This window comes from Ailuropoda melanoleuca, chromosome 11 (genome assembly GCF_002007445.2).
Source record: "Ailuropoda melanoleuca isolate Jingjing chromosome 11, ASM200744v2, whole genome shotgun sequence".
In the NCBI taxonomy this organism is placed as follows: Eukaryota; Metazoa; Chordata; class Mammalia; order Carnivora; family Ursidae; genus Ailuropoda; species Ailuropoda melanoleuca.
Window position 1 is genome coordinate 21,925,151 of NC_048228.1, and position 27,208 is coordinate 21,952,358.

The window sequence follows — 27,208 nt, forward strand, 5'->3', positions numbered from 1 at the left end:
ACAAGAACTCGAGAGAGTTGTTATCTGAAAAGAAAGGTGGGTGTCTGTTGCTCAAGAGAGCAAGATGTTTTTTCTGGCAGTAAAGGACAAAACAAGGTCCTAGACCAAGACTGGCAGCAACCTTTGGGGTAAAGTCAGTGATGTAACATCAAAGAACATAACAGCCCAGGAGCCAGATCAACACAACTGAAGTGACTTTCCAGTGATCTTACCTGGGAGCAGGCTGGAAGACACAGTACCAAGGAGAGTCAATAATTCGGCCTTTATCTTCCCTGAAGATCAGCTCTGAGCTGGACTTTTGCTGCTAAGCTGGCCCGGTAGTGCCAGACTGTGTCACAGAGGGAGGAGGTGGCCAGGCATATTGGATCAACAGGATGACCAGTTGATAGTTTGTGAGGAATACAGAGAAGCCATCAGAACAATTACGTTCTTCGTGCTTGAGAAGACCACCCTTTCCTCCCATACTCCTTGGCGAGCCGAAGGGTTTAGTCAGGGTGCAGGATTGTTCTTGGCAGTTCCTCAACGGACTCCCGTGTGTGGGTGAGCATCTGATTTTTCAAAGGAGGTATTACCTGGCAACCTGCATGTACCTTATTTGATAAATCTTTGAAATCCTGACAGGAATCCTTATAATTGTTATTTTACAGTTGGAAGAAACTGAGTCTCAAAGAGGTGATTAATTCACCTGTACCCCCTTGCGAATGGGTGACTAATGTGGGATTAGAACTTGAGCATGCTCAGCTCCGGAGCCCAGAAGCCATGCTTTCCCTGCGCACCGTAGCATCCCATGTTAACGCACGGCCCTGCTGCACCTGTGAGCTTTCGTACCCACTTTGTTGCAATGCTAGTAAAACAAAGGATTTGATCAGCTTTAGCAGCTGAGAGGACACACAGCCCAGCCTGACCGAGGTTTACATGGAATTGTTGGGGGGAAGGAGGCTGGATAGGTGAGGGTCGATTGGCAGCTCGGAAGCCAGACTGAGGAATTGAGTAGCTCTGGGAGGCAGGAAGGAACCACAGAGATCAAGGATGAACATAACGGTGGAACTTCCCTCTTCTCTTACAAACCCAAATAATATTGAGGATGAACCATATGGAATTGCCAAGCCTGAAGTATTTTGACCTATGAAATGGCAGTATCGTATGGTTTGACAGACAGATTCCCTGGTATTGTTTTAATGTCTTTCTTATTTCACAAACACTTTCACCTGAGAGAGTACTGGAGACGGTTGCCGTTTTGAGTTTATTATTTGCAGACACCAAGCAAATAGTCTGTGTTTCTTGTCCAACTAGTTAGAAGCCAGTTCTCTTCTTTTGCAGAGTAAAGGTCAAACCTACTGCACAAGCTTTTATGTGCCATAATTTGGATGGACATTATAAAGACTGAATGCACAGAAAGGCCACAGGCTGCATTACTTTTCAGAACGCCTTCCTTTCATCAAAAACAAGCAGGCTGCCTTCCATCTTGTTTTCTTTCTTTAAGCAAATCTCCCCCCCAGAGCACACTTACTGTGATAGTTGCCTTATGCGAATGCATGTACCTAGGGCTGGGGTCCTAATACTCATGCGAATGAATGCCATTTCCCTTTTTCCTTTTCTGAGCTATGGCCTCAATTCCCTTCCCCCGAACTTGTTGTTAGAGAAACAGCGTATGAAATCCTGGCCCCTGCTGATTCAGACATACCCAGTTCCAGTTCCAGCCTTGCCACTTAATGGTTTGGTGAACTCGAGCACGCCCATCAACCTCCCTGGCTCTCCATTTCTCGGTGTGAAATGGGGGGTAATCAAATTGGGCTGTGGTAAGAATTGAACTAGAGAAAGTGTGTAAATGGCTTACAGAATGTCCAGCACTTTATCAGCCCTTCATCAAGGGTAGCTTTTGCTGCATGACTGTGGGCATCCATTTTCGCTTTGCCTTGCTTTCAACATAACAGTGTTCCTAACCGAACGGTATTTTTCAGCTTCCACTAAGCATTCAGAAACATCATGTTACAACTCTGCCTAAAAGCTCATCATTGCTCCCAAACTGCCTATTCCACTGACTCAAATTTCCCACTCTGATACATAAGATTCTTTGCAATATGACTTCAAGTCAACATTCTGGTTTTATGGTTACTTTCCCCCTTTTCCTATGAATAGCTTATAACTCTGGTAGATTTGAACCACTTCCCTATCCCATTCTTTTCCTGTTTTTCTTACCTGGAATATCTGTCTCCTTGCCTTACTTTTTTTTTTTTTTTTTTAAAGATTTTATTTATTCATTTGACAGAGAGAAAGAGAGAGGGAGCACACAAGCGGGGTGTAGTGGCAGAAGGAGAAGCAGGCTCCCCAGTGAGCAGGGAGCCCGATGTAGGGTTTAAGCCCAGGACCCTGGGACCATGACCTGAGCCGAAGGCCAATGCTTAACCGACTGAGCCACCCAGGCGCCCCTCCTTTCCTTACTTTTAAAAACTTACCCAGAAAGCCTAACTTGACGCCATCAACCTTTAAAAGTTTTCTGAATCGTTTTGGTATTTTCTACCCCATATTTACCTCTGGCTGATTTTCTTGAAATAAATTTAGTCGTGATTTGTATTATCACCCTTATCACATTTTATACTCTGATGATAAGACTTGACTTGTAATCAAACCTGCCACAATATATAGTAAGGTCAGTAACTACTTGCTGAATTTCATTTACTCAGCGGACATGGTTTCAGGGCAAGGCTCTTGCTCTCATGGACCATATGTTCCCCTGGGACAGAGAGGCATTAAACATGTTAACAAATACACAAACTAATGTTAGGTGTTGATATGTGCTAAGGCGAAAATAGAGGCACCTGGGTGACTCAGTCGGTTCAGCGTCTGCCTTCAGCTCAGGTCATGATCCCAGGGTCCGGGGATGGAGCCCCGCATCAGGCTCCCTGCTCAGCAGGGAGCCGGCTTCTCCCTCTCCCTCTGCTGCTCCCCCTGCTTGTGCTTGCCCTCTCTCTCTGTCAAATAAATAAATAAAAATCTTAAAAAAAAATGTTTGATGTTGATATGTGTTACAGCAAAAATAAAATAATAATGTGATAGGAGGTGACAAGAGGCCACATGGAGCCCCATGTTTTAGCTAAGGTTTAGCTAATGGGGTGGGGTACGGAAGACTTCTCTAAAGCTATCATCTGAGATGTTACCAAATGAGAAGACCGTGCTGGCCCTGGAAGCATCTGGAAGAAGAGGGTCCCAGACGGGACATAATAAATACAAAGCCTTCATCAGATGAGCTATGGCTTGGCACCAGAACAGGCTTCTCCTTTCTGTTTTGTTTCCAAACACCGCTCAGCTATTGATTGCACATTTGAGTCCTTTTTGATAGTTTGGAGTTCATTATATTCTCAGTGTGGTTCTTCTGTATTATTTTTATCTACATGATTTGGTTCGTATGTGTTCACGGAAAGCCAGTTTTTCTCTGCACAGCCTTGGACACAGAACACTTCATTTAAATCCTAGCTCTGCCACTTACTACCTGGGTGACCTTCAGTAAATTATTCACCCCTTGAAGACTCATGTTCCTTGACTTGAATGAGTATCACAGTAACTGCTTTTCAGAGATGTGAGGATCTAACTAGAAAGTTCATATCCAGTGCCTGGCGTGTAGCAGAAACTCAGTGAAGAGTAGAGCTTACTAAGCCATCCGCCACACTCGGGGTACCTTAAGATATGTTCTTCCTATGGACTTGTAAAGCCAGATTCTAAGCTCGTGTTTCTAGATCATTGCAGTTAGTTCCAGTGGTTAAGCATTCATCCTTGTGAAGATTTCATCTTGAGGCAGATTCACTCCTGCTGAGAGCAGAAGTGTGGCAAGTTTCTTGCAAAGGTGCCGGCACCTCCCATGTCCCCAACAAGGAGTGGCTTTGATTAAGGAACTAAGGTGTTAACAGTAGAAGATATAGCCTGTTCAGTGAGGTGGAAAGACTACCACTAGATGTTTCTTTAACCGAAATATAACTCAGTTTGCCTTTAGTCCACAGTCCAGATAAAAACATTTCAAGATCTCCTATTTTGTATTTGCAGCAGGGAGATAAGAGGGAAAATGGGGGAAAAATTTTTTTCTGGGGGGAAGAAATTGTCCAAAATATCTATATTCAGAAAAACAGTTCATTACAGCTCCTTGAAATAGCCATATTAAAGCTTTACTAAGTCTGATTAAAAACAAGAGGCAATTTGGTTGTCTATCATCTTTATAATCCGACTGTGGATAGCCCATGAAAAACATTTGTTCAGCATTCTACTGTTACCATTCCTCTACTTTATTTTTAACTTTAATGTTATTTCTTAAAAAAATAATTAAAAATAGGCATGGTATAAAATTAAAAATTATCCAAGGGCATGCACTGAAAAGGACTGTAAAGGAACATATCCCTTTGTAAACCACAGTGCCCCTCCCTGTGGATAACCAGTGTACCCTTTCAGAGATATTCTGTGCATGTACAGAGCAATCACAAACACAGTTAGCTTCTCATTATTCGTGGTATTTATGTTCTATAAAGTCACCACAAATAACGAATTAGCAAATGCAGAACCATGACACATGCAGAATTAGGTTCCTGAGAGCTTCTGGTCACAGCATTTTTGGCAGCTGATTAATACTTAACCTTGTTTTATGGTTATATCTGTGTAAAGACATCTTATTTAATATATATTGTTCATTCATTAACACTGAACTCACAGCTAATGGCACCGTAACTCATGCCTGAATGAAGCTTATCTAACACATGAAGTCTCTCCGTAAGACCTATCACAGCCTTTGCTTAGGAACATGAGACAGCATTTCAGCCCTGCAAAATCACTAAGAAAAACCTCCCAAATGCAAAAGGCATGCCAGTAAACAAGACCTCGAAAGCATACTCCTTTACAGTATGAGGGTGGAAACAAGAGGCAGAGAGAACATTGCCTTGTTTGACCTTACCCGGGCATGTGAGTGTGTCAGGTAATTCACATATTTTTTTTGCGACCCTGTGCATTTCCACAAATGACCATGAAAGCGCTGTGAGTATTGATTTTGGGGTTAGAAATAAATTTTGGGAGTGTCTGGGTGGCTTAGTCTGTTGAGCGTCTGACTTTTGATTTTGGCTCTGGTCATGATCTCTGGGTCCTGGAATTGAGCCCCCTGTGGGAGCTCAGCACGGAGTCTGCTTGTCCCTCTCCTTCTGCTCTTCCCCCCCACCCCGCTCGTGCATGCACTCTCTTGCTCTCTCGTGCTCTCTCTCTCTCTCAAATAAATAAATAATAAATAAAATCTTTAAAGAAAATAAGAAAAATTTTAGTGATAGGAAAATTTGCAAATACAGAATCTGCAAAAAATGAGGATCGACTATTATTTTTTTCTAATTGTAAAGACACAAATGGTAATTTATCGTTTATGTTCTATATCCCAATTTCTTCGTTTGACACTACATCTTAATCATACACACATGCATATATATTTCACTTCAGTAAGAAGAGCTTTTGAATTGTATATTGTTGTTGAAGCTGCAGATTCTTCCATTATGTGGATATCTGTGTTGTTTCCAACCCTTTATTATTGGAGATATCGTGTATGCATATCTGTGGGAGACCCATGGACTACATTGCATGCCTCCACGATGACCGTACGTTATACATTCCTCCCACCATTGTTAAGGGGATGGCATTCTTTCACAAAGCAACGCACTTTGCTGGTTGTACTAGATAATGGCTTGAGTTCTATCTTCATACCAATCTACTGTGTCCGAGGTACCGTTTGACCAGTTTTCCAGTAAGGCACAAGAATTTACTAGCTAGGAAGCAATAGTTAAAACCTCTAAAGAGTGAGTGTATGAGATATTCAGTTCCTTCCCTCCCTGGATACCTATATCCTTAACTTCATATTTGATACATGACTGTGCTCAGTGTTTCGCATGAAGCAATTTGTCATTTCCCACTTTAGCTAAACTTCTGCAGCAGGTGGTGTGTTTAAAAAATCAGCATACGTTGTAGCAACATGTGGGCAACACACATGTTCTCAGCATTTATTGTTAGAACAAGACTAGAGAGGATAATTTGAATGAATTAGAAATATCTGAAACTTTACTTCCATGAAGTTGGTGTGAATCCAAACTTGTAAAATGGCACAGCTGTACAAATTATTTAATAAGATACCATTTTTTAATCCCTGCCTTCATGAAGTTTGCATTTTAGTAGCAGGAGATAGACCTTAAACAAAGAAGTGAACCATATAGTATGCGGTTATCTATCAAAGTTTTCAGTGTATACGGGTTTTCCCCAGGACAGACCCCTTGCATACGTGTACGAAAAGATGCAGGTGTAAGAATGTTCTCTGCAGCACTGTTTGTAATAGCAAATAACTAAGGGCAGTCTCGGTACCTTCTAATACAGAAGTGGTTTAATAAAAGTATGGCACACTGAAGCCATGGAATACTATGAAACTGTAAAAAGAATAAGGTCAAGCCCTAAGTGCTATCATAGAGAGATCCACGAGATACATTGTTAAAGATCAAGGCAATTCAATTGTTATATATGCTTGTGTGTCATGTGTTGTTAAAAAAAAAAAGACATTAAATTTTATTTAAGTGTTTTCCTTTAGGTGCCAATTTTTCCATTGTTAAAAGGGGTCTTACAAATGAGTAGGAAAAAAGATAAATAACTCAATAATATGGTATATAAAGGGCATAAATAGGAAGTTCATAACAAAAGAAATGTTTCTTAGCCATGTCTTTCAGGAAAAATGAAAAAATGCTTAAATGATTTCACAACTACAAAATAAAAGAAAACAGCAGTGAGGTACCACTTTCACCTTTTCAATTATGAGAGAATTTCTTGAGCAATCTCAATGATAGAGAGTGTGGGACAATGCTGGTGGAAGTATAAATTCCTGTACTTTTGGGAGCCCTTTTGGAAGCTAACTGTGCATTCTTTATTAATCGTTAAAAAGACTAGGGTAGACTCTTGTGCTGATGTGAAAAGATCTCAAAGACACATTGTTGTAAGTGAGAAACATCAAAATGCACAGTAATTTTTAAAATAGGACTCCTAGCGGCACCTGGCTGGCTCAGTCAGTGGAGTGCGTGGCTCTTGGGATCAGGAATTTGAGCCCCACTTTGGGTGTAGAGATTGCTTCCATAAATAAACTTTTAAAAATTAAAAAAATAAAATACGACTTTTTAAAAAGTGTATATGCATATATTATACACCAACCTGCATACAAATCTGAAGAGTGGAATTGGGAGTCTGTGGGAATGGGAGGGAGACATGACTTTCATTTTGTATACTTCCTGTATTACTTGACCATTTTTTTTTACCATATCCATGTATTATTTTTACAGTAAAAATGAAATCTCACCAATTTAAATGAGAAAATATTTATTTTTGTTCATAGAATTAAGCAAAATAACTTTAGCCATCAAATCATTGTTATTGTCCTCACATATATTATTGACTAGTGGTCCCCTGTATTAGAAATCCCTTGACAGTAAAATGTTTCATCTGTATTGTTCCCCTGGCTATGCCCTGGTATCTTGGCATATGGTAGGCACTCGATAAGTTTGTTGCTGAAGAAAGGAAAAGTTTTTTTTTTTTAAGATTTTATGTATTTATCTGACAGAGAGAGAGAGAGAGAGAGCGCAAGCAGGGAGAGCAGCAGGCAGAGGGAAGAGGAGAAGCAGGATCCCCGCTGAGCAGGGAGCCCGATGTGGGACTCGATCCCAGGATACTGGGAATAGGACCTGAGCCGAAGGCAGAAGCTTAGCTGAGCCACCCAGGTGCCCCAAGGAAAATATTTTTTAATAAAGTGTCCAATATTCCAGTACCACTATCATTCTAGCAGGTACATTATTGTCTCAGTTTTACAGGTAAAGGAGAAAAAATGGTGTAAGTCACAAAGTAAGTCTGGTATTGATTAGAATAGATGTGCCAAGTGAGTTTAGTATTAGAGCAGAGGCTAAAATTTTATGAGTCGTAACTATTTGTTCAATCTAATGTATTATGCAACTTCTTGGTCACTAATTTGAGAATATTTGTTAAATTTTATCCTGGCTTTTGATAGTTCTTGATAGTGCCTCTGGGAAACAGAAAAATGTGAGTGAATGTGGAGTTTTTCTTCATCGGAGCTGTGTTTCTGTCTCAGGAAACAGACTACAGTGAAAGGAACGTGTAGGGCGATTCCACAGGTGGCACAAAGTAAGTTATCTCATGTTTGGTTTAAAGTTCAAAATGGGGTTAAATTATGGACCATCCATACAATGGTCCATTATGCAGCCTTACATTTATTTCCATGGATGAATACGTACTCACGTGTAAAGACCTACCCTTATCTAATAAAAAGTAAAATAGGAGTATATACTATGATTAGATTTTTGTAAGTAATATATGCATTAATAAATTTGCCAAATTGTAAATAAATGCAAGAAAATAAGGTAAAGATTTTCTTAAACTGTGAGTTAAAGCATAATTAACTGACCTGGCAAACTTAGTTTTCAGTGAACTAAATTCATGAACTTTGGCTTACCTTTCTATATCAGATCATTTTGTTTAAGCCTTCCTGTTCCTAGAGAAGGATTTGTGATTAGGTGTTGAAATATGAAGCGCTGTTAGTCCGCTTCATACCTTCACGAGTATATATATTTCCTACTTCTTTTTTTTTTTTTTTAATTTAACAACAGAATGAAACAAAGTGTCAGTTTGGCTAATTGAGCGTGTACAACTCCCCAGGGACGTTTTTATATCCTCCATAGCAGATAAGTGATTCCCGGAGGTATTTGGCACTCAGGAAATGCTTATTGAATTACTGTTGGTTTTCTTCTTAAAGAAAGGTAAAATAGGGGCGCCTTCGGCTTGGGTCATGGTCCCAGGGTCGTGGAATCAAGCCCCACATAAGGCTCCTTGTTCAGTGAGGAGTCTGCTTCTCCCTCTGCACACGCTCTCTCTGTCTCAAATAAGTAAATAAAAACTTTTAAAAAAAAGAAAGAAAAGGAAAGTAAACTATCTAAGAAATACCTTACAGATTACTCATTCATTCCCCTTGACTCGCCTCCCCAAATACTATGTAGTAGTATTTCTGGCGTCTGATCTGCTCAAAGTGGAAGAACAGATATTTTTACTCCACACTGCATATGCTAAATTATTTTCCTATTATGCTTCAGTTAGCAATACCTTGGGGAGGGAGGAAGTGAAGTTGGTGGGTATTTGACACTAGGGGTGGATAAGATGTTTGACCCTTTCTCTTACTCCCTTCACACTTAAGCTTTGGCCTTGCCACAAGGAGACCAAGGGACCAAGGGAACCCTGCCTTCTCCTCTTGGACCACCCTCCTCTCCAAATCTTCCAAAAAACAGGTCCTCATAAGGATTGGCCAGTTGGCACAGCGTGTTACAGATCAATGAAGTGAATGAGGAAAAGGCGTCTATTACCAGTGTCGCCATGGCTTCCTTTAGTCCTAAGTATCAAGCCATGGACTACCATGTGAAAGATTTTTAGGAACGATTTTGTGGTTTCCATGTGGATGCTGTTTTTAGTTTCGTGATATATTTTGTTCCAAGGCAGACATTTATTAATCAAATGTTTATTTAATTAACCCCCAAGGCAGTACGAAATAGCTCGAAGAAACTAATTCAATCCTTCTGTCTCTTCTTCCCTGAAAAAGAAGCATGTGTTTCATCACACAGGGAGCCCCTTCCTGCCTGTTCATGTACATCAAAATTGTCAAGGGAGCACAGCCGGGCGTGGAAGTCTTAGACAAGCCCTTACCTTCCCTTATCCCCTCAGCAGCGGTCCTTCGGGGAGACTCACATCCTAAGCCTAGGTCACTTGTTCCCTAATCCTCTTTCCTGGCATGCCTCCCACTCCAGAAAGCATCTGAACACTCTCCGATTATTTAGATTTTAGCAACCATGTCGTGTTTTGTAACAAAGACCAGTCTCTTGAATCTTCAAGGTGGTTTTTCTGGAATCTTACTTTTCCAGCAGGGTCTGGTTTTTTTTCTTCTTCCTCTTCTTTTTCTGTCCCTTTCTTTGTCTCTTCAGTAGGTATTTACAGAAAGGAAAACAGGCATATTTGGAGGGATGCTCAGTAAGGCACTCTTCCTAAGAGAATGTTTGTTCAGTGTCTTTTTTCATTGCCTGTGTGCTTCATTATTCCCACACGGCGTTGTAGCAATTCTCATTATTGAGCGTGGTGGTTCTTAACATGACTTCTCACGTAGTAATCACCTGGGAAGCTTTTACAATCACCTTAGCATCTCTGGAGGAGGGGGTCAGGAGGCTTAAAAACTTTGCCAGGAGGAGATGAGGTAATGAGAACCTTTGATTTTGGAAGATATTAGAAACAAAGGGATCTGTTTATCTGCTTAAGTGATTCTGGTTATCTTAAACATACCTGGAATATGTGTCTGTCATGGCATATTGAGCTATCTCTGGGTTCAGATAGGAATAGAGGAACCAGGACAACTTGGGTTTCTTTTACTGTCTGGAAAGAATGAAATTGTATTAGAGAACAAAAAAATAAATCTTCTAACAAATGCCTATAGCATAGTTAAAACCTGAAATTTGTGATATACATTTTAAAACTTTGATTTTGTGAAATATTATCCCATTTGTAATAGAATGCACTTAAATATTTGGGTAGATTTTATAGGGTTTTTTTTTTCTATTATAAATAGAAATTTTTGCTGTAAGTAGAAAGTTTCCTACACCCTTAGTCCCCCAAGCTAATAATTTTTTTTTAAAGATTTTATTTATTTATTCGATAGAGATAGAGACAGCCAGCGAGAGAGGGAACACAAGCAGGGGGAGTGGGAGAGGAAGAAGCAGGCTCACAGCAGAGGAGCCTGATGTGGTGCTCGATCCCACAACACCGGGATCACGCCCTGAGCCGAAGGCAGACGCTTGCTGTGCCACCCAGGCGCCCCTCAAGCTAATAATTTTTGGTGCCTACATTTTTAGATACGTTTTTTATGTTATGTCAACACTATTAACACGCTAATAAATACTGTGTGACTAAATGTAAAAATTTCTAAAACCACAAAGTCATTAATAAATATATTAAGATATTTAATTTTGAGCAAGCGATTATAATAATTTATCATCTGAAAGACATTAAGAAGAAGTTGTCATATATGTAAACATGGTCAATATGTACTTCAAAATTATATTTTCATGGAATTTTAAAAATCAGTTACCAGTTGTGCTCAAAATTTGCTGAAAACGTACTGGGGTTAGTAAAGGATATTAAGTACCTATCATGTATTTAAAACACATAACTCACTTAATTCTCAGAATAATGCTACAAGGAAGATATCTCCATTTTACTGATGAGAGTAAAGAATCAGTAACAGAATCAGTAACTGTCACAGAATCAGTAACTGTCAAATGTACTGGATTTCAGCTCAGATCTCTCTTCTGGAGAGCCCTTAACTTTTCTCCTTCTGCCACATGCTTGGCTTTCCAGCAGCTAGAATAACATTTCTCCTCCAAATTAATCACAGAGAAGACATGGAGTTTTATGGCTAGAGAGTGGCATGGCACATGGTTCTCCCTCTTGCTCAGGACGTTGCTGCTTCTCTTTCATGCAGCACCAGGCCATCTTGTCTACCCAGCAGCGACAGTGTGAGACAGAAGTTGGCAACTGATAAAAAGTTCAGAGGGGCACCTGGCTGGCTCAGTCAGTAGAGCATGGGACTCTGATCTCAAGATCAGAGCTCAAGCCCCATGTGGGGGTATGGAGCCTACATGAATCAATCAATCAATCAATCAATCAATAAGAAATAAATAATCTAAAAAAAAGAAATTCAGGCAGACTTTGGGTTTGATGATAAAAAATAACTGGAGGGAGGCTAGTCAGATGTTAAGCTGAAGAAATTAATATTGATGACAATGCCTTGTACTTTTTACATTTCTTAACTTTTTTTTTTTTTTAAAGATTTTATTTATTTATTCGACAGAGATAGAGACAGCCAGCGAGAGAGGGAACACAGGCAGGGGGAGTGGGAGAGGAGGAAGCAGGCTCATAGCGGAGGAGTCTGATGTGGGGCTCGATCCCATAACGCCGGGATCACGCCCTGAGCCGAAGGCAGACGCTTAACCGCTGTGCCACCCAGGCGCCCCAACATTTCTTAGTTTTTCTGAATAAAAGAGGAATTGGTAGTTTAAGTAGACAAGTCTGTGCCTTGGAATAAAATTGTGGTTGGAAAAGAAAACTATTTCTGTTTCATTGCAAATGAGGTAAAGAATGCTGTTAGGTCAGTGGAGACAGCTAAGCCCTGTAAAGCTGCTTACTTTGCATTAAGAAACTACAAAGTAAGAAACAGCCCATTATTCCATCTCTAGAGTTATTTCAGGAATGGTATTGGAAAGTTCAGTGGATCCCATCTTAAACAAAGATTTGTTAGCTTTGTTTAAATCTGTAGAACCACCCTTAAAAATGTTAAGATTACAGTACTTTTCACTTTCCTATTTACATGGGAGCCTAAGCTTTAAAGTTCTAAATTTTCAAAACACCAAAAAGAAAAACTGTGTATTTTAAGAATGAGATGCATATGGAGGATAAAATGTATCAACAGTTTATGAATCTTAAAGGAGCATTTATTACATTTTACTTTCTTTACCTGGCGCTTTTCACCTGCCTACCCTTGTGGATTTTATATCAAGGAATGAATTTGTTAAGAATTTTACAGGTAATACTTCTCTTCCTGTCCCACTATCAGTTAAGTTTTAACCTACTGTCTGAAAACTATCTATTTAATTATCCCACTGTCAGAGTTTAAGGCACTCAAGAGAAACCTGTAGGTGGTAAATGCTGTTGTTCTGTTTTAAGGATAAATATTTTATGTAGGAAATAAAGTAATATGTAAGGTCTCAGAAGTGACACAAGCCACCTACTTTCTACAGAATGGTATATTTCTACTTTTACTGTAATTGTAGTTACTTACTATTATTATTATTATTATTATTATTAAATTTGAAAAATCTTCTCCATGACACAAGGACGTTTTCCTAATATACATTCTGTTTATAATTGTTTCTTCATATCTGTCAGTGTTCTGGCTGCCTAATCACAAGCTAACATAGGCTGACCATGACATTAAAAAGTGACCAAGGGCATATCAGAGGAGTAGTTCATCATCTACTGTGTCCTCTTGCTCTTTACTAGACCAGTATCCTTACTCATGGGAGGACCACATAGGCTTGACATCCTCATTTTGAGAGACAAAAAACTGTCTTTGCCGATTTGAAAACGCAAATTTTGAAAGAACCAAATGTTCATTTTGAAATAAGGTTTCTAGGACAGTGTAGGAAGGTGCTTCCCCCTTCATCTAAGATTTCCTGAAATATTTTTAGCTGTCTAAAACACACACCACACATACACACACACACGCACACACACACACACACCTCATGACCTAATTGTCTCAACCCTCACTACTTCTAAGTGGGATCTGTGTGTGAACCAGCAGTATCCCTGGGGAGTTTGTTGGATGTACAGAATCTCAGGCACCACCCCAGACCGACTGAATCAAAATCTGCATTGTAACAAGATCTCCAGTTATTTCGTATGTTCGAACATATCCCAAGTTTGACAACCCAGTATTAAGAATCCCTCACTGCCTGGCAGAAAGGCCAAGCATGACACTGAGACGGTTCTCTCTCCCTGCTTGAGACAATCCTTTACTCTTTTCTAAACAAGGGAGATCCTGATCCTGGGTAGCAGAGAGGCAAGGCTTGAGCAGGTAAAGTCTGTATCACTGTAATAGTGTGATGATAGCAAGTATAAATAATGCCAGGGAAATAACCGATGAGGATCTATTATGACAGAGGAATTTTTCTCAACAACTTGCTCTCTGATAGTGTCTTTGGTTAATGATCTGTGATGAGAAGGGTCCATGATCAGGATTGGGGTGAGATAAGGATTGGGGTGACCTACTTGTAGTCCCTAAAGAAAACTGTTTCTTAGATCCACCAGTATTGAATTTTAGAAATATTTGGGGCCAAGAGCCAAATCAATAGGAGTCAACTATTTAGACTCAAATGCAACTCATATGAATATTCATTTTACTGTTGACCTGCATTAGCTAAAGCTCCCTGTTCTATTTTTAAGATTTTATTTTTTCAAGTAATCTCCATACACAACGTGGGGCTTGAACTCACAACCCTGAGATCAAGAGTCGCATATGCACTACTCACTGAGCCCACCGGGCGCCCCTGGATAAGACTTTCTTTTACCACTAGGATTTCCATACAGTTTAGAATTTAAAGATGTTCATATTTTCAGGTAATGACTTTCTTGTTGACTGATGCAACTTCTCTAATAAGATTAATATTCATTAGCTGATTACTAAATGTATTTTGCACAATCTTCACAATAGTGCTAGGTGACAACTCTTAATTTCTCCTTTTTACTGATGAGGAAGCTGAAAAAGGAAGACATAAGTAGCCTTCCAAAAATGATACAGCTAGTAAGTGGCAGAGGCAGATATTAAATCCAGCATCTCCCATTCCAAAGTCCTACTCTTTGTTTGTTTGTTTAAGATTTTATTTATTTATTTGACAGAGAGAGAGAGAGCATGCACACAAGCAGGGGAAGTGGCAGGCAGAGGGAGAAGCAGGCTTCCAGCTGAGCAGGGAGCCCAACTTGGGGCCTCCATCCCAGGACCCTGGGATCATGACCTGAGCTGAAGGTTGATGTTCAAGCAACTGAGCCACCCAGCCCCATGATATGCTTTTTTTTAAAAAAAAAATAAAAACTCAACTAAGAATTTGATTAGGAAAGCATTAAGCTCTCAAATCTATAAGATTTAGTCTTCGAAACAATAAATTCGTTTATCCGTTTGGGGGTGTTTAAAACATACTCTACGTAGGTCTTTTCTAAGTGGAAATTTTTCTATGTAGACAGGTAAATATCAGTGTTAGGAAGACTCTTTAATGGGAAAATAGCAGAAAGTGGTCCAGATAGAATTCATACACTCATATTTGTTTTGTTCCAAAATTTTTTTCTGTCTCTGATAATTGTCTGTTTCTTTCTCATCATCGTCATCCTAAATTATGATCATCTCGAGGTGGCCAGATTGATGCACCTCTTCTCTAGAACCTAACTGGAAGCCCTTACTATGGTAAACCACTCGGTTGGAGAATGGTCTTGGTGGCATTCTTCCATCAGCGTCCTGAGTAGAGGGCCACTGGCCAGGTTTCCTTCTGTCTGGATATCCAGTATATTTGGGTTTCTCACCTGTTGGAGTGAGGGTTGGGAATGTGCGGGTGGAAAACAATCTTGCCTTGGTCGCAGGAGGCTGGCTGGTTTTTGTTCTTCCTCTTTATTCTTGCCAGTTCTGTGAGCTCTGTCTTCATCGTTATGGCCTCTCTCTTACCTCCTCTCTATACAGTTGACCTTTGAGCGACACAGATTTGAACTGCATGGGTATACTTACATACAGATTTTTTCAATAAATAAAAGTACAGTACTGTAAATGTATTTCCTCTTCCTTATGATTTTCTTAAAAAACATTTTCTTTTCTCTAGCTTACATTATTCTAAGAGTACAGCATATAATTACATAAAACATACAAAATATGTGTTGTTTATGTTTTCAGTAAGGCTTCCATTCAACAGTAGACTATTGGTAGTTAAATTTGGGGGGCATCAAAAGTTAACACATGATTTTCAACTGCAGCAGGGGGTTGGCATCTCTAACCCCCACATTGGTGAACTATATCTCCTGCCCCAGCCAGGCCATTTCTCTCCACCTTGAACCTCCCTGAATTCCAACTTTACCTGGCATGGACCCTCTTGCATTGCCATACGCTGGACGCCAGTCTTCTCAGATGAGGATTTTAACGCACTTCTGGGAGCTGATGCAGAAAATGAGAGTATCAGTCAGACCAAAAGGAAAGAGGTGACTGCCTGGTGACAAGAGAGAAAGATTTCAACAGTTGATGGATTCTGGCATCTAAAATTAGATCTTTTGAAGTGCGGGAATTTCCATCTTTAATAATGTATTTCTTGGCAGACATTCTCTTCGTAGTGATTACAGTTGTTCCATTTGGAATTAGTTCAATTTTCAAAGCAGAGAGGCTCTGTTTAAAGAGTTAGCTACAAATTGTATTTTTATTGGCAGTGGTCACTCCTGTGCAGCACCCAAGCAGGAAGACACTAACTGCATCCATCCCAGCTCATTATAATTAGCATCCTTTCTGCAGGTTAGGTACCCGTGTAAGGTCGGAAAGAGGAGGGCCACCGCTGACTACTGAGGGAAGGACCTCATGAGTCTTCCATATTCTCTGGGGCTCATCACTTCACCGATGGTTGGTTATTTCAGTTCTATTAGGGGAAAGGGGTATTTTGATAAAATGGTAATGTTCATCATCCAAAAATTGGAAATAAATTTAAGCAAATGTGATTTTAATGTTAGCACAGTATTACATTATATGACTATACTGTAAGTATCAGGCCAAGTTTATTGATTTACAGTGAGAGATATCTTTTCTAGTATCTAAAATATTCATAACTACTCCCTATGCCTCTCCATTTCTTATAAAAGTACCTGCATCAGGATTATGGATTGGGGTGGAATCAAAATGCAGAGAACTATCTGATTTTCATCTGTAGCAGAAACGGAAAGACAGTATTATTAATACATAGTGGGTCATGGAGAATGCCTCTATGACAGATTTCAGTATTTTTGCTTTGAAATGGCTATGTCAGTTCCTTGACTTATAATTTTCTCAAGACCAATCTTCTTATGTTGTGAAAGTGACTTATTTTTGTTCCTGTTGTTACTGTTTTCTTGATAGAGAGCTAAATTTTCTAATGTAGTGTTGCTCAAATTTTAATATGCATCCAAATCCTCTGGGGAGTCCTGATAAGTGCGGATTCTTTTGCAGGAAATCAGTAGGTAAAAATATAGATTCTTCGATGGTGCCAGTGATGCTGATTGCTGCTAACTTTGGAGTAGCAGAGCTCTAGGCATCTTAAGGAGTGGCTCACATTTCTTGGAATGGGTCATTTCTACACAACCTACCTCTTTTCTTCTGAACTTGGTAGGCATTTACTGTATAAATGCAAATCAAGGAATCAGAGCATGAAATTTTTTTTACCTTATCTACAGATTCAGGAGTGCCATTAAAGAATAACCGAACTAAAGGAGCACTTGGAAGATGGGTATTATATATTGTATATTATATGTAGAGAAAACTATCAATAGAAAAATTAGGCTTATTTATCGACTATCTATAGAACAATATTTATTGTAAAGACAAATGAAAACCAGCACTGGAGTCTAGTTCGAATGAAAATCTCACTGCCATTTATTTGAGCTGACATCAATAAGATAAACCACTTCTAGCAATGTCCAATGAGGTTGTTTGTTTTGTATTTTAATGATGTGTCCTCACCAAATCCTGGAATCAGGAGTTTGATGTCCCTTACACAATATTATGGTCCAGCCTACAAGAACTACCCACTTGATAGGCACATGGTAGCGAGGTTATCAGCTTTTAATTGGTAGATTTGAGGGTCTATGGAATTTGACAAAGGGACAAGTTGTTTTGTGTATGCTCAGGGGTGGAGGGGTGTCTGGATGGATAACGGGCAAGCCATTACAGTATGTTTTAGAAGATTTAACATTGGTATAATAACTTCTTCAAAATGTAAAACCACAATTTAAGGATGAATGGTATTGAAGAATAGGTACGTCATAGGATTGATATGGTAACATATCAGGATTGAAACTGGCAACACAGCCAACAAAGATCCTGGTATGAGCAGGAATTAACTAAAGTCGGTAATCACGTTGTTTACCTTTTCAGTATGAGTGAGGAAATACCATGATCTAACCGAGGGAGGAAGGAACAAGTTGATTATCAAGAGAGCAAGAGTTCATTCTTACTGTTGAAGATTTGAACTTCCTAGTTGTTACATTAATTCATTTAACTAGTTGTCCAAAAATTCTTTAGGAAGACTAAAGAGTAGACACATTACATCAAATGGCAATGATTCCACAGTTTAGACAGGTGTAGGTAGGAATGTAAGTAATGTTCATAAATGTTAGTTAGAGAGGGAGCAAGATTACCCCTGTTAAATCCTGTTAAACAGATCAGGCAAGTTCCCGTAACCCAGGACATTACTAAAAGGTAGCAGGGGCAGGTTGTCCAGGATGAAGTTCTTTGGACTACAGAGATCCCAGAAGCGAATGACGCTTGAATGACATTTGGTCAAACTGCAGCTGAAGGATGGCTACCAGTGAGGCATCAGACCCCTCACCCACTGAATCCATGCGTTTTTAAGTTCCACTTCTTGAGAGGAATGGAATGCCAATCACGTGCTGCTAAACTGGCAGAACAGTTATTCTCACAGCCAGAGTCACCAGTAGAATTTCCTAAGTAACCTGCATGACAGAGGACCTCATAAAAAATAATAATAAACAAAAAACAAACAAAAAAATACATACCTTTTTACTTGGAGTAAAAATGAGGAATGCAGTAAATACTCTTAAAACATATAACTGGGAGAGGTGCCTGGCTGGCTGTGTCAGAAGAGCATGTAACTCTTGATCTTGGGATCGTGAGTTCGAGCCCCACATAGGTGTAGAGATTCCTTAAGTAAATAAAAACTTTAAAAAAAATACATAAACCGGGGAATCAAAACCTTTTGATTTTGAAGTTTAGTCCTAAGCTATTAAAAACAGGCCTGGGTGGTTAAGAGCCTGCCTTCGGCTCAGGTCATGATCCCATGATCCCGCATCCGGCTCCCTGCTCAGTGGGGAGACTACTTCTCCCTCTGCCTAACGCCCCCCCCCCACTTGTGCTTTCTCTCTGACAAATAAATAAAATCTTAAAAAAAAAAAAAAACAGGCCTGGGAAATGGTAAGAAGAGGATAACGTTAGTGGAACATACCTCGAGTCCCACCACTGCCCCCTGCAATTCCTACACCAGTTAAGTCACATTCGTTCCAACCATGTTTCCTCATCTGTAAAACTGGCATATAATATCTGGGTTGTTGCGTTATTACAATACGATACATTACGTGAAATCACCTTGAATAGTGATAAGTTTTTAAAAATACACATATAAGAAATCTGCAGATCTAACGTTCACAGTTGAAACTGTTTGCGTACAGTAACTTACTCTCTGGAGATGAAAGTCTCTAGAATGAGTAAGCTACTTTCCAGGTAAGGGAGGGTAACCAGCTCTCTAGTACCTTATCAGAACCCACAGAGAAATGCATTCCCCACATGATGTAGCAGAAATGGCGACTCCGGGAATGTGAGAACTAACTTATTTCATTATGAAAGGGAAAAAAACAAAAACAAAAACCTGTTAGTATTAGGATGATAATATCCATTTGGGCAATTCAATCAGGAAATATCCCTCTGAAAATAAAAAATTCTGCTCCTATTCGAGAGAATAGCTACTCATTTCAGAATTAGGAATTTTATGATATCTGAATGAAAAAGGAGGCATTTCCACCAATGCAGAAGAAATTGGATAAGGAGCCAAGTATCTCTCCAATCCATTTCAAGTTTCTTTTTTTGTCAGCCTGCCAAGACCACTGGGCTATGGGATATAAAGGGCACTGGTTGTATGTGATAGAGCTGAAAAGAGCCATAGTGCCACCAATACTAAGTGGACAGACAAGGATGAGTGACCATCATAGCTTATAGGGCACTTTCCCTGAGCCACTGAGAAAGATATGGACAATTTTGGGGGCAAGTTGCTGGTTCAGAAGTGGGCAAAGGGAAGGTGATCAGAGAAGCAGGACAAATTTCTGGAAAAGTTGGGAAGTGAAGGCTAGCTAAAGCAGGGCTAAACTATATGGTAGTCATTCTGTTTCAAAGTATATTCTCCCACATCAGTTGTATTTCTTGTATTTTAAAGAAACTCACCTAAAATTGCAAAGCACCAGAAGGTTCTTTTATACAAATAAAACACTAATACTGTACTACTAAAATTCAAATAATTCTGTCAGGATTACAGTGATTCTTGAGATAAGGACCCCGAATGTCATTATCAGTCATCTTTGGTGCTCCTTCGGATCTTCCACTCCTCCAGCCCCCAGCTTTTCGGGCATACCCTTTTCTGAGTATGTGGCCCCAGTGAACCACTGTGCTGTGTTCTTCAGGTGCACTGTGAGTATCCTTCTGGTATTCTGGGGCTGAGTATTAAAGTTAACCTGGTCACTATTTAAAAATACTAATGGCCCATTATGTTGTACACCTCAAACTAATGAAACTTACACCTCATTAAAAAAACAAAAATACCAGTGTCCTGGTCCTTCCCCCAGACAAAGCAGATTCTCTTAAAGTCAGCTCTCAGATACTGTATTTTTTTTTAAGAATTTATTTATTTCAGGGGCACCTGGGTGGCACAGTGGTTAAGCATCTGCCTTCGGCTCAGGGCGTGATCCCGGCGTTATGGGATCGAGCCCCACATCAGGCTTCTCTGCTATGAGCCTGCTTCTTCCTCTCCCACTCCCCCTGCTTGTGTTCCCTCTCTCACTGGCTGTCTCGCTCTCTGTCAAATAAATAAATAAAATCTTAAAAAAAAAAAGAGAAGAATTTATTTATTTCAGACAGAGAGAGCAGCACGAGCTGGGGGGGGTTAGGGGGAGGGGCAGAGTGAGAAGCAGACTCCCTGCTGAGCAGGGAGCCCAATGCGATGAGGGGGTCAATCCCAGGGTCCTGTGTTCATGACCCGAGCCAAAGGCAGATGCTTAACTGGCTGAGCCACCCAGGCAGCCCACAGATACTGTATTTTAAAAAATTCCCAAGTGCTTCTAATGCGCTTCCAGGGCTCAGAACCATGCAGCTTTAAAGATTTAAAATGACAGCTGTCAGTCATTCATGGTTCAGGGTGAATCAATTTCTGTGGACTGAGTTTTTCCAAAACCAAGAGCAATGAGAATGAGTTGAATGAGAAATTTTAAGTCTGGTTGGTGGGCCATTAAAAAAAAAAAGACATGCATTTTAACAGCTTGTAAATGGCGATAACAGAACTTAGGTCAGTATTTTGTTCAGACTGAATTTTAAGCTCTTTGACCAGGTTGCAAACCACTTGCAGAAAGAGAGCCTAAGGCATTAAAGAGTCAGCAGAGGGAATATTACTGCCATATATTCTCAATAAATTGTTGCCAAATGTCTGTTTACATTGTTATCTATTAAGGTCATAATAAAAGAGATTATCTAAAAAAACATTAGAAAAACTAGTCATTCCAGAAGAATCTACTATGGTATTTTTATGGCGCCCAACAGGTGACTTTAATGGGTAATAAAAGAATACACACAGTATTATTCATATTTTGTTAAACTTTAGGTACAACTTGAAGACTTTAATATACTCATTAAAAAGTTTTACCCTGGGGGGCGCCTGGGTGGCACAGCGGTTAAGCGTCTGCCTTCGGCTCAGGGCGTGATCCCGGCGTTATAGGATCGAGCCCCACATCAGGCTCCTCTGCTGTGAGCCTGCTTCTTCCTCTCCCACTCCCTGCTTGTGTTCCCTCTCTCACTGGCTGTCTCTATCTCTGTCAAATAAATAAATAAATAAAATCTTTAAAAAAAATAAAAATAAAAAGTTTTACCCTGGGTTGCAACGAACAAATAATTATTGAAGCACTTGGGCAGTAAGGACATGCTCAGTCTCACTCAGACACTGCTAAGATTTTTGAGCACCAGTTGATAACCTTAAGAATTTATTTATAAAATATCTCTTGGTTGCAATTAAGAAGTGCTTGAATTGAAGGCAGAAAACCATCCAGAAAATTAAAAAGAACTAGAGTCTCAGAGTCCATATTCATTCTTTTTAGCCGAATAAGCGCTGGAGATTGGTTAGAATTCGAAACTTCAGTGCATCAAAGTTTAAGAGTGAGGAGCCAGAAGCCCCCATTCGTTGGAACAACTGCCGACGTCAAGACCAAGTACAAGCTTCCCCTGGCTGTATCTTGTGGGAGAAAAAGAAAAAATGAGGGGAAGAAAAACCCCCACTTTCCCAACTTTCGGTGAAACATTAAGTCAAGTTTGGGGCATATAGAAAGGTGCGAGCTCTGGCCATCTCCACAGTGGCATGGAGAATAAAGGACACGTGAGCTAACCTAGCAGGTGAGTTTGCTCCGGCTATGGCAGCCGAGGATTAGGGAGGTCACAGATGGTCACCACTGGTTAGGTGGTGATACCAAGCAAACAGGCTGACTCAGCTGTCCCCCAAAGTGCCTAATGATTAATGAAGGTGCAGGCTAGGCAAATGTTCTGCCAAGAAGGAGAAGGGACAGGTCAAAACCACATCCAATACTTAGCTTTTAGAAACAGTTTATAGCCCATTGGTGTGTTGAGGTTTTTGCCATGAACATTTAACAATAGCAGAGTTTGTTGCAGTCAAGTGAGACACAGATGACCTGCTGAAAGGACAGCAGTACTGGCCAAAGTTGACTCGGGAAGGGGGAAGAGTTACTTTAAGGGAAAAAATTCAGGGCTCCTGGGTGGCTCAGTCATTTAAGGGTCCGACTCTTGATTTTGGTGCAAGTCATGATCTCTCAGGGTCATGGGATCGAGCTCTACGTCAAGCTCCATGCTCAGCGGGGAGTGTCTGCTTCTCCGCCTCCTTCTGCTCCTTCCCCCGCTCATGCTCTCTGTCTTTCAAACAAATAAATAAAATCTTAAAAAAAAAAAAAAAGAAAAAGAAAGAAAGAGTAGAGTCGACTACATAGTCATTTCCCTTCTTTACTTCCAAATCATTTCTAAAAAGAGACAAAGAGTAGACATGTTAAAAGAAAAGGTCCAGTTCCAGCAGAGGAAAGGGAAAATTTTTTATGTGCATGGTTATTCTCTAAAAATGTATCTGTAAGCCAAAAAAAAAAAAAATCTTTAACAGGCAAAAATAACTAGAAGGAAAATAGATTTGAATTGGAAAAGCATGTTACTGAGGTCACTGACTTTTTGCATATGTCTGCCTATCTCTGAGAAGTAAAATATTGACAGCCCAGGGCCCCATGAGGATAAAAAATGTGTATCAAATTCTTAGTCAAATAAAAATATATTGGACTCAGTTCTGGAGAACATTCTTGGATTTGATTTTTTTTCTAACTCCCTAAATTTAACCAGATGAAATTTTTCTTAAAACCAGGCTTTCATAAAAACAAAAAGGTTTTTTTTCAGTTTGTTTATTTTCTTAATTTACAAAATATATACAGTTAGTCCCTGTAATAGCACTTTCTTTAAAATTTATAAGAAGTGAAAGTTTCACTACCTTCCAACCTTGAGAGAAACTTTTTTCTAGAACACTAGAGATATCTATCTGTCCATCATTGTAACTATATGAGTATCTACGATTACAAAGATTTCACTTACTGCAAACTTTCATTAAAAGATGGAACACTGTGGGGGCAGCTGGGTGGCTCAGTTGGTTAAGTGTCTGACTCTTGATTTCGGCTCAGGTCTTGATCTCAGTGTTATGGCATCAAGCCCCATGCCAGGCTCCACACTCAGCACGGAGTGTACTTGAGATTCTCTCTCTCCTTCTCTCTCCGCCCTTCCTCCCACTCTCTCTTTCTCTAAAATAAATAACTCTTAAAAAAAAAAGATGGAACACTGTGTCCTTGATTTAGGTCATCTGTTGTTATTATTATATTTTTATATGCTTAATCTGTAATAATGTTTGGATTACAACACAATTATCCAAGTCATGGCCGATTGAAGGCACATAAACGGGAAGCAGGTGCCCAGGGCACACACTTCAGAGAATATAGGACGCCATTCTTACCTCAAACCTTCCTCCACCCTATGTCTTACCTGCACAATGGCCTTTTTGCAGATCCTGACACAAACCAAACTAGTTTTGAGGCTTGCCAGTAGGCAGTTCCTTCTCCCTGGAATGTTCTTTCACTCTTCTCAAGGCCAGCACTTTAGGCAGACGCTCTCATCTTCCATTTCAAGAGCTCCCTGCCCACGAACGTTGTCTCTCCCAGGACTCTGCTTAGTTTTCCCTCAAAACCACATCGTAGTAGATGTTAAAAAACAAAATTCAACAGAGTAAATTTGAAGATCAAATTGGCTTCACTAAAATGTACCAAGCAGCACCCCATCTAGCAAAGAGACAGGTGCTCTGAATTGTACAAAATGGAAGGTGGTTATAAGAAGGAGGGTACAGTAAGAAAGTTAGAAACAAAAGGAAAGGATAAGGCCCAAGTGACAGATTACCTCATTGGTACTAACCAGAAAATTCCTGATTGATGGGTTAATACTTAGATTTCTAGTGATCGTTGAACCTACAGTCAGGTTAGGTATTAAGGTTTGGTGACTTGGCCTGGCCCTAGAAACGCCGTTTGGGGCCTGTGGTTTTTCTTTTTCATGTGGGTTATTTTTATTTGTTAGTTAGTGTCTATCTCTCCCCTTTTCAGTAGAACAAACTCTGTGAGGCTCACAGTGGTGCCCCTCTTTTTCATACTGTCTATCCAGCACCAAGCATAGTCTGCCAAATAATAGGTGTCCAGTAAGTATTTGTGGGATTAATTAAAATATAATATTTTATATTTTATATATAAATCAATAATTTATATTAATAAATTAATAAGTTATATTTATTAATTATTTATACTTTATATAGTATACATAGTATACATAGTATCATTATATACATTATATTAGCTTGCTTTATACTGGTGAGGCCATGAAGAAAGAGAGGTTTGCCATTTGATTGGTTTTTGATAGTCATGTTTTACCAAATTTAAAGTTACTAGTAAATCTATAGTGGAGTAGTTCCGTCTGTAGTAAACCACAGAGCATGCTGTCGGGCTAAAATTGGCTACTGTTTGGGGGAAACCTAAGCAGTAGGGCGTAGGGAGAATTGCTCTATGCATCCATAATGACTTGAGCAGAAGTTGTGGGATGGAAGAAAGAATTACACTCTCTTTGATCCTAGAGCTGCTATTTATTAGTCATTTATTAGGCTGTTCTTTAGAGCCTCAGTTTTCTTATCTGTAAAAGGCAATACTTTTGTCTCATAGGAATAAGGTAGATGGTCCATGAGGTATAGTTAAACCCTGCCATAATTACATGAGTGCACATGCACAGCCATGTTATTTTGAAAGTAATGCGAGGGGAAGCCCATGCAGCTAGCTGGCATCTGTGAGCCCGTTACCAATTGTGTTATTTAAACAAATTTGTTACTGTTTCACAGTGGGTTGTGGAGGAATTTATGTAATGGTAGTGAAAGTGTTTTGTGAGTTGCTAAGGGCCTCATCAATTTTGGTCTTATTATTATTCTTACTCTGTGGTTGAAAACAATCGATTCTATTAATGAATCTGTTCATGGTGACTGTTAGTTTTCACTTTTTTAAAAAAAGATTTATTTCTCTATTTGAGAGAGAGAAAGAGGGTGCGTGTGAGCAGGCGAAGGGGCAGAGGGAGAGAGAGAGAATCCTCAAGCAAACTGCCTGCTGAGCCCAGAGCCGGATGCAGGGCTGGATCCCAGGACCCTGAGATCATGACCCAAGATGAAACCAAGAGTCGGTGGTTTAACCGATTGAGCTACTCAGGCGCCCCAACTTTTACTCTTTTTTTTTTTTAGCTTTTACTGTTTAAATTTTATTCATTCATTCATTTATTTATTTTTAAAGCCTTTATTTTTAGTAATCTCTACATCCAGTGTGGGGCTTGAACTCACAACTCCGAGATCAAGAGTCACATGCTCTTCCGACTGAGCCAGCCAGGGACTCCTACCTTTTAAATGTAGCTAGACTTAATAGAAACATAAGCTTAACTGACAGGAACGTAATAACGTCCACAGCGAAGACAAAATAGATTATAAAACCTTGGACAGTGCTTATGCTTCATAATGCAAATGTCCTCTTCACCAGGTGAGTTTGCTCCATCTCTGATTGACCTTGACCTCTGCTTTCCTACTTTGCCCAAAGAAAGTTAGTCACAACTTTGAATTTCTTAAGAGGAAACAGCCATAAAATGGAAAAGCACTAAAGGCAACTAGCCAGTAATCCAGGCTCAAAGTCAAAGAAATCACTGAATTCTAGTGCTGGAGGGAACTAAAATTTACCCTTATTAACCCATAAGTCCAGCCTAAAGTGCTCTTGATTTACAGTCTCCTAAGGAATCCGAAGAAATTCATTGTATTATATTTCTTGACTACATATAATACATATGATACCAAACCATAAAATTGACAAAGGTGCCACTTTCCCTGCCAAGCTTTGATGTGTGTACGTTATTACCATGGTGCCCTTGGCCCTCCCACTAAGAAGGATGGGAGTAATTCTTCATGTATGGGAGTTCCACAGCTTTTTAATTGACAATTCTGAAGATAGCTGGACATTTCTGTGATAAGACTTCCTTTTCAGGCTTCTATTTCTTCATTTCCGCTTTTCTCCCGACTTCTCTCTGAGCCCTGGAGGGGGGTCATGGTGTGGCTGTCACAGAGCTGCTAATTTTGTTAATTCAGCTTCAAACGGCAGCTTTACAAATAAATTAACAGTCTGATGACCTGAAACAGAAAGGTGATATGAAATTCAGGAAACCACAGCTGACCTTACGCCAGCTTTCAGGGGATAAAATAATATTTTTCAGTGGGTAAAATAATGTTGTTCAGTGTGGATATTGGGTGCAGCTGGTATAACTAGAAATCACTGGCAGATCCTAGAAGAATTAGTTATTCTGGGTAAATAAGAAAATATTCATAAACTGATTCCAGGACTACATCTCCAGTCTATAATTCAGTTTATGAGGAAGTGCTGATTGCTCCTAATTTAGATAACTGTATCTGTCCGTCAACAGAATACATAATCAGTCCTAGCTTTGTTGATAGTGGGGCAAACCATATGACAACTTTGCATTTCTAATGTCTTCAGTAATGTGCTCAACAATACAGTGAATACTGTTTTTATTAAAGACAAACCTAGGGGTGCCTGGGTGGCTCAGTAGGTTAAGCATCTGCCTTCCACTCCGGTTGTGGTCCCGGAGTCCCAGGATTGAGGCCCACTCAACAGGGAGTCTGCTTCTCCCTCTACCCCTCACCCTCCTCGTGCTGTCTCCCTCTCTCTCAGATGAATAAATAAAATCTTAAAAAAAAAAAAAGACAAACTTATAGTTATGGGAATTCTACTCAAAAGAACTATGAGCACAGGCTTTCACTTTACGGTTGACTGAACTTAAATATGAAACTTAAAAAGTATTATATTTATATGTCTATTCCCTAATGCAGAACTCCCAGCTCCAGAGAAAACA

The 27,208-nt window shown here is 39.7% G+C and overlaps 1 protein-coding gene across 4 annotated transcripts in view; it reads left to right on the forward strand.

Moving 5' to 3' along the window:
* ELOVL6 (ELOVL fatty acid elongase 6) overlaps positions 1-27,208 on the forward strand; it is a 131,691-nt gene that overhangs the window by 28,049 nt on the left and 76,434 nt on the right. Inside the window, exon 1 of one of the 4 annotated variants that reach the window (XM_034671375.1) lies at positions 4,694-4,954. The exons of 2 other annotated variants lie outside the window; for them this stretch is intronic. In XM_034671375.1, coding sequence (XP_034527266.1) covers positions 4,884-4,954 — 71 coding nt within the window. In that variant the 5' untranslated portion in view covers positions 4,694-4,883. Of the gene's footprint in view, positions 1-4,693; positions 4,955-7,901; positions 8,182-27,208 lie in introns of those variants that run through there. One more of the 4 variants, XM_034671376.1, reaches the window with a different exon arrangement.